Source organism: Ischnura elegans, chromosome 1, assembly GCF_921293095.1.
Source record: "Ischnura elegans chromosome 1, ioIscEleg1.1, whole genome shotgun sequence".
Lineage (NCBI taxonomy): Eukaryota > Metazoa > Arthropoda > Insecta > Odonata > Coenagrionidae > Ischnura > Ischnura elegans.
The window spans coordinates 164,931,469-164,946,621 of record NC_060246.1 but is presented as its reverse complement, the minus strand read 5'-3'; the positions used below and the strand labels follow the sequence as shown (position 1 = coordinate 164,946,621).

General features: G+C 39.2%; 1 protein-coding gene across 2 annotated transcripts in view; it reads left to right on the top strand.

The window, feature by feature from the left end:
* LOC124173131 (nuclear pore complex protein Nup98-Nup96) overlaps window positions 1–15,153 on the top strand; it is a 121,257-nt gene that overhangs the window by 64,937 nt on the left and 41,167 nt on the right. For both annotated transcript variants that reach the window (XM_046552650.1, XM_046552641.1), the window contains 4 exons: window positions 178–438; window positions 1,375–1,477; window positions 9,207–9,344; window positions 10,138–10,314. In XM_046552650.1, the coding sequence (XP_046408606.1) occupies window positions 178–438; window positions 1,375–1,477; window positions 9,207–9,344; window positions 10,138–10,314 (679 nt within the window). The remainder of the gene's footprint in view (window positions 1–177; window positions 439–1,374; window positions 1,478–9,206; window positions 9,345–10,137; window positions 10,315–15,153) is intronic.

Sequence of the window (15,153 nt, the reverse complement as noted above, 5' to 3'; positions counted from 1 at the left end):
TTATGTAAATTTTGAAAATTGCATGAAATTATAGAGAGATATGTAGTTTGTATTATTGGCGTTTTGTGATTATTTGTACTGCCTCTCCCCATCATTAGCCTGGATAATCGGGAGTATGCTGTGTTTAAAATGTGCCTGTGTCATCAGTGGGATTGCCCTTCTTATGATCCCTCTCAGGTTGATCACTTTTCCAAGTACGGCTTGAGCGACTCTGACGAAGAAGACTGCACGCCCTTTCCTCCGTTGGCCGGTGCACCTGGGGCTGCAGCTGCTGCTTCCGCCACGGCAGCTGCCGCCAATAGTTCAGCTGCTGGGGCCAACCAGAGACTAGGCAGTGAAGCCATTAGTAAGAAGGTCAAGAGGCTACCGATGGCAGCACGTGAGAATGGCATGGCTGGTCACACCGTCGATGACCAGATGGACCAGTCCATGGCTGAGGTAAGACTTCACCTTTGTTTTCTTTGGTTTCCCCCCTCACTCATCATTGTGTGGAACTAATAATAATAATAATAAATTTATTGGTGTCAAAAGATATGCAAAAACATATATAGGACCCGTCAAAAAAGATAAACACACAAGAGATTCTGAATTAACAATACATAAAAGAATGTTACACAGTTACAACAAAACAATTAAGAATTGAGGAATAACTTGTAACCCCTTACACTCATCTTTGTACTCGAGTATTCCATCAAAAATTTGATGCATGATCTATAGGTTCATAGTTGAAAAATACTATTTTAGGACATTCATATTCTTTATTGGCAGTGATGTAATGCGTGCATCTGTACCCTTGATTTCATAGTGTTGAGTTTATGCTTGTGGTGTGATTGGATTAGATCATTGGGGCATTCAAACCTTTGACCAATGGGAAGCACAGGAGCCTGTTTGGGTGAGGCAGAGGGGGAAGGGTAACTCTGAAGAGATTTTCCCTATTTAGGTTACCTTTTGTTTTTCATATTATTCATGAAAACCTGTATTCAAATGAAACTATCACATGTAAATGTTTCAAATTTCAACTGTGTAACTCAATCAAAATTCAACTTCTGCATCGCACTGAAAACAAATAATGCCCAAAATTATTATGGACAAGGTTTTTAAGAATCTCTATGTACACCTGCTTATATAAAATGGGAAGTATTTTGTTTTCTAATAACTTAAACAAAAAATTTTATTCTCAGGGAAATAGTACAAATCTTTCAAGGTATTTCGTAAGTTTGTCAACCATGCATTTTTATCGTTCCACACTCTCATGGAGGAGGAACGTACTAACCTAGTTTCCCTGTATCTTGAAGTAATTTTTACAAACATTTTGTAGATACTTTTGTTTTGTTTCACCGTTGAGTTGAAAATCATGGCTATTTTGTGCTTTAGGAAGCTTCCATGGACGTCAGCAGGACTGACGGTTGGCCTGTCAACGGCTCCATTTCTGCCCGAGGAAAGAGAAGTGTGGCAGCGCGTAGTCCTGAGGCTCAAAGTGAGTACCCTTTTTATAGCTAGGATTGGTTCAGTCACGCCTATCTTATCCAATGATTGTCTTTTCTATTTTATCCTTTACAGATTAAAAATCCAAATTAGACCTGTGTGTACTCTATGGCTATTACTCGGGGAAAAGTGATACTAAAATGTTATAGGAAAAACGTGTGATATCTGGACAATGATTGAATTGAATGTAGAAGTATGTTAGAGCACTCTCTATGCCTAATTCAAGATGAAATGGAATAGTTCTTAAATTCTACAGTTACTTGAACCAAAATATTATTTTCTCAGCATGAAATAAATCATCAAAAACCTGAGGTTGTAATTGCTTTCTATAGTCCATAGTTTAGAGAAACTGAATTCATACCTAGCAGATGACACCGATTGTTAATCTTACCTTGTTAGAGCCATTGTCCCAGCAATCTGCCCAAAAATTATTGGATGTCTTTTTTCAGTTTTGTAGTTAGGTCCCATTAGAAAATTGGTGCTGTGTCATCACCTACGTCATCTGAGAGAACTTGACGACAGAATCACCCCATTCCACTGATGTAGGGTTGAGTCAAAAATGCATGTCTTGTCGAGAATGGAGGGATTTGAAAGGTTGACTGTGAATGGTGGGGCTCTGAATGGTGGGACTGTGAATGGTGGGGTCTAATGCTGTTTGCTACCGAAGCCTTACGATAGTTGTGTGACTTCTGGCCATTTGCCTCCTATGTGAACTTGCCTGGTATACAGTAAACTCTTGATTTTACGAAGTCAGTGGGACCGGAAAATCGGCACTTCGTAAAATCGAGTTTCGTAAATTCAAACCTTTTTCATAAGTCACGAAAAAAATGTTCGCTTTTGTTTCTTCCGCCGTTTTCTGTCTTTAGTGGTCTTATTTAAATGTTTTCGGTGGTTATTCTCTGTATAATTCATAGAAAAGGCTTTTTGTTATCGATTTATGATGTGAAAAATCGTTAAATAATTATACCACCATAAAATTCTCATTTCTTGTTCATACTTCATCATCAACGATCGCTTAAGAAATTCCCGACCAGTTTAGAAAACGTAATCAAATAATGAATTGCAAAGTTTATTATAAGAATTTAATGTTATAAATTTGTGGTTAGGAGCGAATAACAACTATTAAGTTCACGTAAGATAGATATTTGTTTCCAGCACCCACGGAATGTTAGCGGCAGCCGGCCTAACCGCCATTTATGTCGCCCTCTATCGCTCAGTGACGAGAAAAAAAAAAGAAAAACGAGGGCCTCCACCCGTTTCCTAAATAACCTTCGTAAGTTAATATTTCGAGTTACTCTGTATATTCAGTTGAATGTGCTATCTTTTCCATTGGTTATTTTTGTTGAGATTCAGTTACGATTCTAAATTTCGTAGGATATGATTATCTTCTGGCGAATATTTGAAGTAAATTCTGTTTGAGCTCTCCGTCCGGATACTGTGCTCCATCATCTTCGCAGACGTTGCTACGAAAGACTGTATTCTTCATCCGGACCATATTCTTCATACCGGGTGTGAAGTGCTATGTTCATATAGTATTTCTCTCTCTTCTTTTATGCCGACAGGAGCAAGGTTCCAGACGGAAAACGACAGGAGAAACATCTTCCATTAACGGAGAAATAAAGAGGGAAACGCTATTATCCGCATTGATTGGTTTTCTACAAGAGATGTTTCATCATTTCTCAACGTGTGTGAAGTATTGGTTCACTTGCGTGAATCCCCAAAAATGACACGCAAAAACCTGTACATTCACCTCATTTACTTTTCGTGTCCCTTTTCTCCTCCGTATTGAAAGTTATGCAAAGAATCATTGACGTAGAGAAAAGATTTTCTTAGCTTGAGCACTAAAAATAGTCGCACAATAATCGTAAATAAATATAGTGAGGAAAGAGCAAAGAAAATAATTTCAATTGAAACGTCAGCAGAGAAGAAGAGAGGGAATTATAAGCGCGGCACCATTTCCCTGATAGTGGAAGATACTTCTTAAGCCTCTCTCCGGTTAATAACTAACCCCCGTTGCAGGTAAAGATGAACCATGCCCTTCTCCACAATCGGGGAACGTTCCCAGCGGGTGGGGTGAATAAGAGTGGGATGGGGATTGCCTGAGGAAAGAAGTGTGGTCAGCACAAAGAAGTGGTGAACAGTGGTGAAGGGGGCAGGAGAAAGAAGGGTGGGGAAATGGCCTTCAGCTCTGCCTCAGTCTACGTTTGGGGGCCGTATTTTTTGCGACGCACTCGACCTCTGTCACCTTAGGGGGGAGGGGGTGAATGGGAAATGCTGGGGAAGGAGGGGTTTGGGATGCGTAAGATGGGTGTCAGCAAGATCAGCAGAAGGTCGCGGGAGGAAGTAAACAAAGACTTTGGAAAGAAAGATCGCTCGGCATGGGAAAACGGGGAGACGCGCGAGAAATAAAGTTCACGGTTAGAAGTGCGTCTTCATTACGAGTAGGCTGAAAAATAAGTTGGTGGTTAATGGAGCCCAATACTTAAGATATTTAAGTTGTTTATTCAGGAAGGCTATTATATACACGAAAAGATACTACTAAAATATCAATTATTTTTTTCCTTTTTGCCCTTATCCATCGCCGCTTCCACCATGGTTTCTCACTTGCATAAATGGGAATGAAATTGGGGACCTAACTCGTTAGCCAGATCAATATATCTTAATGTTTGGAGGGCAGCGGGTACTTCTTTTTTATTTGGTAAAATTACTTCCTCACTTTCATCTTCGTCGTCACTGCTATTATGACTAGTCCCGGCCGCTGCTTCTTCCGACGCACGTACCGGCGTCCCATTGTCGCAAGCCCGGAGATCATCGTCAAGGGCAATATAATCGTCTGATGTTGCGCGCTGTGCTCTTCCTGCTTTTTCCAAGAATTTTTCAAAATCATCTTTTAAGCCTCTAATCTCCTCCGCGATTTTATCCGCTGCTGCTTCCGGAATGTATAACGTAACGAATCAACCATAGTCGTGATATTATAGCAGTAGAATTACTAGTAGGCTAGTTGTATCAATTGCCAACCTCGAGAACATCGTCATGATGCGCTATCAAAGGGAATCCGGCCGATTTCCAGCAATTTGCGATTGTAGTGGAGGAAATAAAGTACGTCTTTGAACCGTGTTTCTGCGATGAAAAATGACAATTTTATTAACTTGGCCATTTTAGCAAACTTAACAAAGTCATTATTCCTCATCGCAGGTTCAGAGACGTACTTGAATGCCTGATAGGCAGGAGTGCGATGCAAACAATTATTTGTGATGATGGCATTGATTGATAGATTTTCAAAATGCAGTCAGAGCGGTCACTTTTGGGGAGAAAAGGCCCCACGCTCGGAGGGTCGAAGAGAGGGGCCAGCGAGGGTGAGCTCGTCGAGGAAAGGGTCCCGGATTAGGGACCATTCGAAGTGCTTCGGCGAAAAGTAGTCAAGTAGTCTTCGAAGTACGTTCACAGCAGCCTGCCTTGCGAACGTACCAGGTACGTTCACAGCAGTGCAAAGGGTTAATTAGGAGTGTACGAAATACCCCGCTCGACCTTCCTGACATGTTAAGAAGAAGTGACTACGAAGTATTGTCGATGCAATGTTTACGAATAGGCACGTAAATAGGGGCATTATATCAGTCGCGATATTTTAATTAAGTCCTACATCCCCTAAATTCCCACCGTGAGGTTTTAGGCGAACCCTTTCTCTCCAAAGTTGCACTATCATTTACGATTTCACACTTTGGATGAACCACAGTTGGAAGCGCTGATTTTTTTAGCTACTTACGCCGGCGTAACTAGTTTTGTTGACAAATATTTCGCCATAGTTCGTATAAACGAATGCCTTTTGCTCCTGGGGACCGATCCGAGGTTCGTAAATTCGAAACATTTCGTATAATCGAATAGCACCATGTATTTACCATAGGCTTTTCGCCGGGACCGCACTATCACTTCGTATAATCGAAAACTTCGTAAAATCCTGCTTCGTATAATCGAGAGTTTACTGTACATGGTAATGGCATTTATTTATTCTTTATAAATTTGTTACTGGCAACTTAAGAATTTATCTACCTGAATTTAGAAGTAGTGTAAAACTATCCTAATACAGGGTTACAATCATCTAAGAAAAACTGGATTTGTCTGGGAATTTTTAAATTCTGGAAAAGTCAGGACAAAGTGGTGTAAGTCTGATATAAGAACTAAATTTTTTGTGCAAGTGCACTGTCATTGGGTCAGTTTTATTTCCCTCCTTTTTTTACCAACTGAATCTAATGCTCATTACTGACTTACCTAGGATTAGCCTCAACAATTAGTAGAACATTTATATGTGATACTTACTTCTTCAGCCATCACAATAGCCCATCTGAAAATTTAAACATACGGTCAATAAGAAGCTACTTTCCTCGCCTATAAAGGTGGGACATAATAGAAAGAAGACGCAGAGCAGAACAAGGAAGTGTGGCTATAATTAAGGGGAGGCATTGAAATTTAACAACAGATATGTGGAATTCACTTTTTATCTTTGAAGTTGTGTGTTGTGGCTCTTTTTCACATGAAATTTTTTACCCTATCCTGAGATTTAGCTGTAATGCCATTCATGCATTGAGTTGTTATCGCCACATTTATGAATAAAGGAAGAGAGCCACTACCCAGAATGGTCTTAAAAGAGATTGGACAAAAGTAAAATGAGTGGTCACATGAAACAACATGTGTCAGTGTCTTCACGCTTCATCCCTCATTCCTGATGCTCCAATGTCGTCGCATCCCCCTACCTCCTCCTCCTCATGCCAGTAGTTAGTTTTATATCACCAATCAGATTTTAAGTCCATGTACACTGGTTGTTCCTCTTTTTTAAGCAAAGATGGGTCATTTTTATTAAGTAAAATTAGCTGAAATAATTATCAAATGTTGCTAAATTTTGAAATAAAATATGCCCACTAAGGGTTTTTGCTTGCTGTGCATGATAGTATGAAATTAGTAATAGGATTAAGTTAGGATATGATCGATTCTCTATGAGGGAAAGTGGTTCTGTGACTTTAGTACAAGAGTAAATTACGAGGGCATATGAAAAGTAAGGCCTCCAAAACCTGGGCGTCACCACATGCAGCACTATGCAATATCTAGTCACCCTATCATATTTATTGGTACTTCTTCCCCCTTGCCATTGCATAAACAGTTCCTCATTAGCAAGATAATTATTTGCCCGAAACCCATTCACAATGGGAGTCCCGATTGCTGCTCTCGCCAAGTGCGAAATGCGTTTTGTTATTATGTTTTACATTCAAAGAAGGTTGCTTCGATTGAATTTTATTGCCAAATGAAAAAAGTATGTTATTCAAACCGTTTAAACTTGAAAAAAAGTATGAAAGTGGTCAGAAAATTTGCTGCTTGCCACCTTAACGTTCATGACGAGGAGTGGAATTCTCAAAATCAGCGGAGAAGATTATGGCTTCTGTCTTTTGGGACAGAAAATGTGTCCTGTTGGTCAAGGTCATGCCCAAGGATGTAAAAATAAACTACAAGAGGCAATATAAGCCCCTAAGCAAACTTCAAAGAGCTATCCAGAACAAAAGACGCGGCAGGTTGATAAAAGGCATTACACAGATCTAGGACAAGCGGTGATGCCCACAAGGGACAAGAATGTGGCCCACAAAACGGCGTTAATCATCAAGCAATTTGGATGAAAAGTGATTGATATCCCTCCTCACAGTCCAGATATCGCTCCATGTGAATATCATCTCTTTCCGGCCCTCAAAAAAGACTTTGCGGAGGGAAAAAATTTGCTAACAATGTTTTGAGGAAGTTTAAGAAGCAATTCTTACGTTCATACGGGAAGCTGAGAGTAGCTGGTTCGAGAAAGGATCACAAGAGTTTGTCGCTGACTTATGCATGGACAATTTTGAAAAAACTTTGCTAACCCATGATAGTGGACTTGTTAAATATGTGTATTGCTGGTATGGACATGTGGACGATGTATTTTTCATTTGGTCTGGCACAATGAGGCAACTTGAGTTGTTTACAAATTTTCTAAATAGTATTGACATATGTTTAGTTTTCACCATGGAGACTGAAATTAATGGAGCACTCAATTTCCTCAATATCACCATTTCCAGAGTTAACCAGAATACTAGAATTTTCCATTTTCATAAAGCACTTGTACACAGATCAAGTCATCCACTCCTCTTCCTGGCATCACTATTCACAAAAAATGGCTGCTTTCCTTTCACTTAGTCACAGACTGCTTAGCATCCCCATGTCAGAGGCCAACATCTCTAAAGAACTTGACAAAATCAAGCAGATAGCTACAAACAATGGATACCCCAAGAATATCATTGATAGCATATACGTAAGGAAACGACGCAAATTAACCATGAGAAACATTTTCTCTACACTCCCCGCAGAAGAAAGAGTAAAAAAATTGCGTAGAATTCTATTCTTAGGGAGTATTTCCAATAAAATAACCAAATTTTTTCCCACGGGTAGATTCGAACTAGCCTTCTATTCCAGGAAATCATTAAAGAGCTTAATCAGCGACGCAAAGGACAGGATAGACCATTACAGGGGAGTGGTGTAAATGTGCCATAAAATATACATTGGACAAACAGGAAGGAGCTTCAAAGCCAGAGTAAAGGAACACAAGGTGTGTTTCAGGAACAACAGTCCCTCTTCATTGTTTGCAAGACATTTGTTCAAATCCGATCATTTCAGTAGTTTTACACCAGAGATCTTCCAGGAAAGAAAGGGATGCAAGCGGGATGCCCTAGAGTTCATGGAGATTTTACATCAAGATCGAGGGATTTTACTCAATGAAGTTGTTTTCCTATCCCATTCCCCTTTACTTAATCTCCAACCACCTGCAGTCACTATCCATCGTATAAATGTACCTCTCCTCCCACTTTCTGACATTGTTGACTCAGGACAACCACATCCTCCTTCATAGCTTCCCACCCCTCTTCCCCCCCATCCCGCCACGGCTGTCCAGGCCAACCTTTATCCCCCACCTCTCATTTTGTCACCTCTCGTTTTCTTCCTTTTTGTCGCATTGTGTGCCTTCCATTTTGTAACTTGTGTTCCTCCCATTTGGCACCTTTAAGTACCACAATACACTCCTCCATAGCTTCCCCACCTTGGCTACCCCTACTCACTCAAATGTATATAAGGCCATACTCTCCCTGTACATATTTGAACCTGACGATGTCGCACAGTGATGAAACTGGTCATTAGTAAAGTCACACGTGAAATTTATAAAGTTTTTTATTTAAAATTAATCAAGAGTTTTTTCCCCACTGCTGATCGTCGTCACGATGCTAGAGCCGATGTCCAAGTAGACTTTCAAAGCATTCCTCGTCTAAAAGTAAATAAAATAATTCTCTCTTTCTAATAAGAGAATTCTAATGGAAACAATAATCTCATTATAGCCTTGCATTAAAATGCAAATATACTGGTGCTTTTGCGTGCAATTAATTTTTATGTAAATATCACGGAAAACATCGATGAAGTGTCAAACTCATGCATAGATAAGCCGCAACATATATAAAATTGTAAAATTTCTCAGGTACCTGAACCAGGAATTATGGATGAATTTTACTGCTTTGATTGGTTGGTGCATAGGGTATTTAGATGTTATAAAAAACAGAAGTAAAGTATTGCTTGAGTCTTGGTGTTTTTCAAATGTATGATCTGTTTAATTTGATTTTTATTGTGTGAGCTTAGAAACATTCTGATTGTGTATAAATTGTGTTCAGATGGCTTCCATGAGAATGGAATTGATGCTGCTGTGGCCTTGAGCCCTACAGCACAGATTGCTCAGCAGCTGGGAACATCCACGCATAAGGTTCAACTGATGAAGGCGTCGTTCTTTGGTGACGAAGGTGAAGAAGCTGGTGAGTGGTACTTTTATTTTATTTTCTATTTCATTTATTTCCTCTGGCGATTCTGTTGAGCAGCTGTCATTGGCCTGTATCAACTTGCCCCATTATTGCAACTATGAAATCATACAGATTTTGAGACAACTGCCCTCTCTTCAAAGTCCTCAAAAGAGAATATTAATGTGTATGAAATGCAAGGCTTAAGAAAATGTAATCCTGGAAAACACTGGGAATCTACACTTGTATTACAATATTGGTATTTGGGCATTCATGGTGGAACAGTGTAATCTATCAATAATTGTCACTTTATACTGCATTACTTTTTTCTTTCAAGATCCTTGATGTTTTCCTGAGTCAAATCTCAATTGAACATGACCATGATCGAAGGCATGATTTGGCTGTGAGAGGTTTGCTTACTCCTCCTTCCCAGCCATGCAAAGAAATTTTTATTAAATCTACTGTTTTTGTCTCCAAAATCTATCCTTATCTAATAAGTATTCCAAAATTATGTTTCAAACACTTAATAAGCTATTTAGACAGTGTGGAGTTCCTAATTGCCAGTGAGTTGAGCTACCAGGTACACCCTCAACATACACTGGGATAATTTCACCCTAGGCATAACTTTGAACCGATGTATGTGTGACTGCATACAAATCACTTGTTACATGCAGTGCTTTGGATCACAATGACCGTAGCATAGTGTACAATATTTCACTTTTGTTGTTTAGAGAATATGTGGATTAATGAACTTTAAAGATTTTGCTTGCTTTAAATGACTTTCATTTGATGTGCTTCTTTTAATTGATAGAAAATCAATATTTGGATGGAGAGCATTTAGTGAAGCCCCAGAGGAGTTTGTTTTTGCACGAGAAGAAAAGAATGAGGGACGTGGAGGAACTAGGATCTGCTCCAGGAGGAGAGCTATTCAGGACGCAGTTCTCATGCAGAGATCCAACATTTGCCAGCCAAACCAAGCCTAAGAGAGGTAAATCATAATTCCATATCTTCATCCATCATTTTAATTTGTCAGTTCTGTATCTCTTCGTATGTAGTCTGTCTCTTAATTTTTGAGGCATGAAGTTTCATCATATCAATGGGATACCAATGAGAAGCCTTAGGTGCCAAAAAGATGATCAATTTAGTTTTGCTGTTTCTGCCCAAATTATACAGTAGAATGTATTCATGTATGGTCCACATCTTTTTCTCCAAGCTAATGACTATACAGGCATCCCCCGAGTTACGTATGTCTCGACTTACGTAAATCCGTACTTACGTAAGCGATAACCGTATTTCAAATGATTACGTTAATTTTCGAATGCGAGCGCGAAGAAGTAGATATTCGCTCGTACAACCCATGGTAGAAAAAATATTGAATTTTTATCGAGTGTTTTACGTGCTAAAAATAACAAAGTGACCCATTTTTGTCATTCCTCGAAGGAATTTTCATCAATTTCTGTAGAAAAATCGCTTATAAATCCCAAGTCAGCAATCAACGTGAAAATTTGTGGTTCTAGCGATGGATGTGGTTGCGCTCATTCCTGTACGATACAACTATATTGTTATACAGTGTGCACACCCGAACTCCGACTATCAACTACAGTAGAACCCCGTATTTGCGTTATCGGAATTTACGTTTTCCCGCAAATTGCAAGTTTTTTTCTGGGTCCCGTCATATTTCCTATCTCTCCAATGTAAATAGAACCCTGTATTTACGCCGTGTTTTTTTCGTTTTCCCGCCATGTGCACCACGACGTGCCGACTAAAAAAAAATTATTTGCGTACTAAAACAATTAATCGTGCATATCAGCCCATAAAAACTGTCTTTTGACTTCCTTTCGCGCATTTTTATTTAAAAATCCAAGAGAGAGAGAGACGTTCGGGAAGAATTTGAATGTGGCGGGACAGAACGCCACTAACGTCGAAAAGTTGAACTACGTCATCTCGTTTTCTGTCAGCGGCGAAAAGATTCATGATACGAAAGTAGGTGTGTTGAGCAATCGAGCTATGTAATAATTATAATGCAAGAACTCCTGAAGGAATGTTGACAGTAATCATGTAGTCGATAATTTGATACGAGAGTTTGAAAGGAAACCAGACGTGATGAAACGTGATAAATGCCGTAACTATAAAACTTGACCGACAACTGGGATCATTTGCGCTGACTTCATTCAACAGTTGCGTAGCAATTATGGGTTAATTAAATACTTAAAAAAACTTGCCAAGTTACCCTCAATTCGTACAGGAAATAGAATTTATCCGGCTTGAAAATGGGAATTCGAGGTGAAAAACGGACATTTTTAACTGACGACAAAATGAAAATTTTAGAGCTAGTCGATTCCCACACCGGAACCCGCATCGATTCAAACGCTGGCGAAGCAACTCGAATGTTGGGACTGGCAATCCGATCGGATTCCCAGTCTCAACATTCAATACCGTGGTGAAAAATCGCGATGCCATTGTAAAATATGCAAACCAGTGCGGCCATTTATCAAAAAAGAGAATATACAGTGTGTCCTCGTTTAACGTTGTCCCGTTTAACGTTGTTTCGCGATAACGTTGTCCAAAAATTGAAACCCTTGATCATTTAACGTCGTTATTGCTTCGCGATAACGTTGTTCAAATTATGCGCGGCGAAAAAAAAATGAATGGCGAATAGAACGCAAGCGCATCTGATGTATATGCTTTAATATTACCATATTAATGCGATTGGTAATTTTCGTTCGACAGAAAAGGTTGGCGTGGGTAGCGTATGTTAACTATGCATCTGAGCGAATAATTATCGCCTCATTTACCCATTATCCGTATATTTTTCTGATGCCAACCGAAAAAAATGTCCACGAAGAAGAGTGGCTATCCTGGTGGTTCTTCAGACGTGAAGAAAAAACGGCGATATTAGAATAAAAACTTGGTATTATTAAAAGAATTGAAGAAGGTGCAACTTCTGGAGAGATCGGTCGAGTTTTAGGTTTGCAGGTCGAGTTTTTACAGTTAAAATTTCTTCTGTTACTGAAAATATCGATGTTTCGCCATTAAAAATACTTTCTTTTTAGTTTTTATATTTCATTTAATAATGCCTTCTTCCCAACCTTTTCGTTATGAAAATTCCTTTCGAATGAATCGTTATCATGCTGGAGTGAATAATCGGTAATGAATGTTTCTCGCGATTTCCGCCGGGTTAAAGAATTCATATCATCACGAAAATTGACTCGCCCTTCGTCCTCGTGCTTCCGAGTGTCAGATTCAGATTTTTTTCATTTTGGCCTGATTCAGGTGTCTCCCGATTGGTCAAGAAGTCTCCTTAAAGTTACGGCTCCGATAATTGGCCTCCTTGGATTCTCGCCCGGGAAATTCTGGATTCTTCACGAAGAAATGGATTGTTAGGAACATGGCTAGGAACCAATTTAAATTTTTTACATTGTTTCTTATGGGAAATACTGCATCGCTTAACGTTGTTTCGCTTAACGTCGACTTTTCAGGAACGAATCAACAACGTTAAACGAGGACTCACTGTATGTGAAGAATTCCAGGTAAGAAGAAATAGAACGAATTCGAAAAGAATAGTTTTTAGGTGCAAGATCATCAAATGTCCCTGCAAATGGTGTCATCTAAAGGCCTGTTTACATAGTACATTAACCCGTACAAGTTAATGTCTAAATTATGAACACGAAAATGCACCGTGTATTCACCCAACTTGTGCGTATGCATGAACAGAAAATAGCTATTCAAACCTGTTCTAGAACCTGTTCAAATTTGGTTCATGCATTCGTAGTCGGATTTAGGGGCAGGGGACGTGCCCCCCCCCCCCCCCCCCAGATGCTTAAAAAAGTAGACAAAATTTGCATACGGTTATCATAGGAGGCTCTATGGGGGGGGGGGGGGGGCCGTGTCCCCCCAGACACTTATAAAATATGCAAGATTTTTAATACCGTCCGGTTATCATTGCGTTCCTTTTGTATGACATGGTATCATTGTGCCCCCCCCCCCCTCTAGAACAAAATCCTGGATATGGCACTGCTTGTGCCCCCCAGAAAGAAATCCTGGATCCGCCTGATGGTCATCATTACGTTTGCTTTGCTTTGTGTATTACTAAAGGAGGCTTAATCATTTAATTCAATAAGAATAACTTTGATATAAAAATAAAGAGAATTGTTTAAAGTCATCGTTATATCTTGCTTTTAATCTCAATTGATCTCTTTTAATCTTAATTAATTAAACAAGATCTTTTGCCTGTCAGGCCCTCTGTGCCCTTCCCAGAAAAAAATCCTGGATCTGCCCCTGCCTACAATCGTACGTGCTAATGTATCGTGTAAACAGGCTCAAAGGCCCTTGAGAAAAAGTATTTCCCCACAAGATTGGGAATCGAAGATTCCATGGCATCTATAATAATGGTTGGTTGGATAGATTCAAAAATAGGTACAGTCTTGTATATAAGATGGTGAGTGGTGAAAGCAAAGATTTTACAAAGAGACAGCAACTCAGTGGAAAGAATCTGAATATATTAGAGTTCTGGAAGGGTTACAGCCCAAAAGATGTTTTCAATGCAGACAAAACAGGATTATTTTTCAATTTTTGCTGCCAGCAAAAACACTGTGCTTCTGAGGGAAACAATGTTATGGAATAATGCTTAGTGAACAATTAAAAAATTAACATTTCCAAAGCCAGTATATGAATAAAAGTGAAAATTCTCTATTTCCCGCTATTTGCATTTTCCCGCAATTTACACTTTTTTTCTTGGGTCCCTAGAAAAGTGTAAATAAGGGGTTTTACTTTGAAAATTGTACCCTTAAGTTTGGACATTTCCATCTGTGGAATTAAAAGAAAATGAAGTTCAAGTAGAAATATTTATTGCGGAAAAGAATTGTTTAGTACCCGAGTAACGGCATCGAACTATTGAGTGTTGGCAATGAATGCCGCGAAAAAGTTAAGAAAAAGTTGACACACGATATTAATTGCGTAATTATTTACATGTTTCTGGCGGAAAATTTTATTAATTTGCTGCATTTTCTCGTTCTCTCATATTGTGTGCAACTGTAAAATAAATGAATATTGCGTCATTGAAAGATTTTCCCCACTAACTTTGTTGCACGTTAATGACGGAGTTGGCTGAATAAAAGCTCACTTTTAATTAGCTTCGTGCTTTGGAAATACTCTTCGATGTTTCCAGCGAAGTAAATATTCAAATGATGATATTTTCACGTTATTTTATTGAGATATGAGAGAATGAAAGTATGTTTCCGTGCGTGAAAGATTGAGTGTATGTGCGAGTGAATGTATCTAAGAATATAGTAATATACTGGCATTTTTTTGTGTGTTATTTGCTCATAATCCTAGACACTCCTACTACGTGTAGCCACCAGTGTGGCAGTGAAACCACCAGATTCATCGATCAACGTAATATATGAAAGGCGGAAGATATAACGATTAAAGGTAGGTAAACTATGCATTCTTTGGGCCCTTAGATTGCAGTAACATAATGAATCAATTTAAGTATTCAGTTTAGTAATGTAGCGTTGAGATACCGTACTTTCCCGAATCTACGCGATCGGTCAACTCTGGGAATAATATTTCGCATTTTGATTGGCAATGCTCAAGATGCAACTCTCAGACTATATTAATGTTTATCGATTTTGTATCTAATAATGTAAGAATACGTGGTAGAGTTCATGAATATCACAGTGAATTGAATGAAACTTCACTGAGAATTTACAGTGCATTTCTCCGCCGATCGCAATCTCTGAGGCACTAACGCAAAGGTTCGACTTACGTAAATTTCGACTTACGCAGAGTCTGCCGGAACGCATCTCTTACGTGACTCGGGGGATGC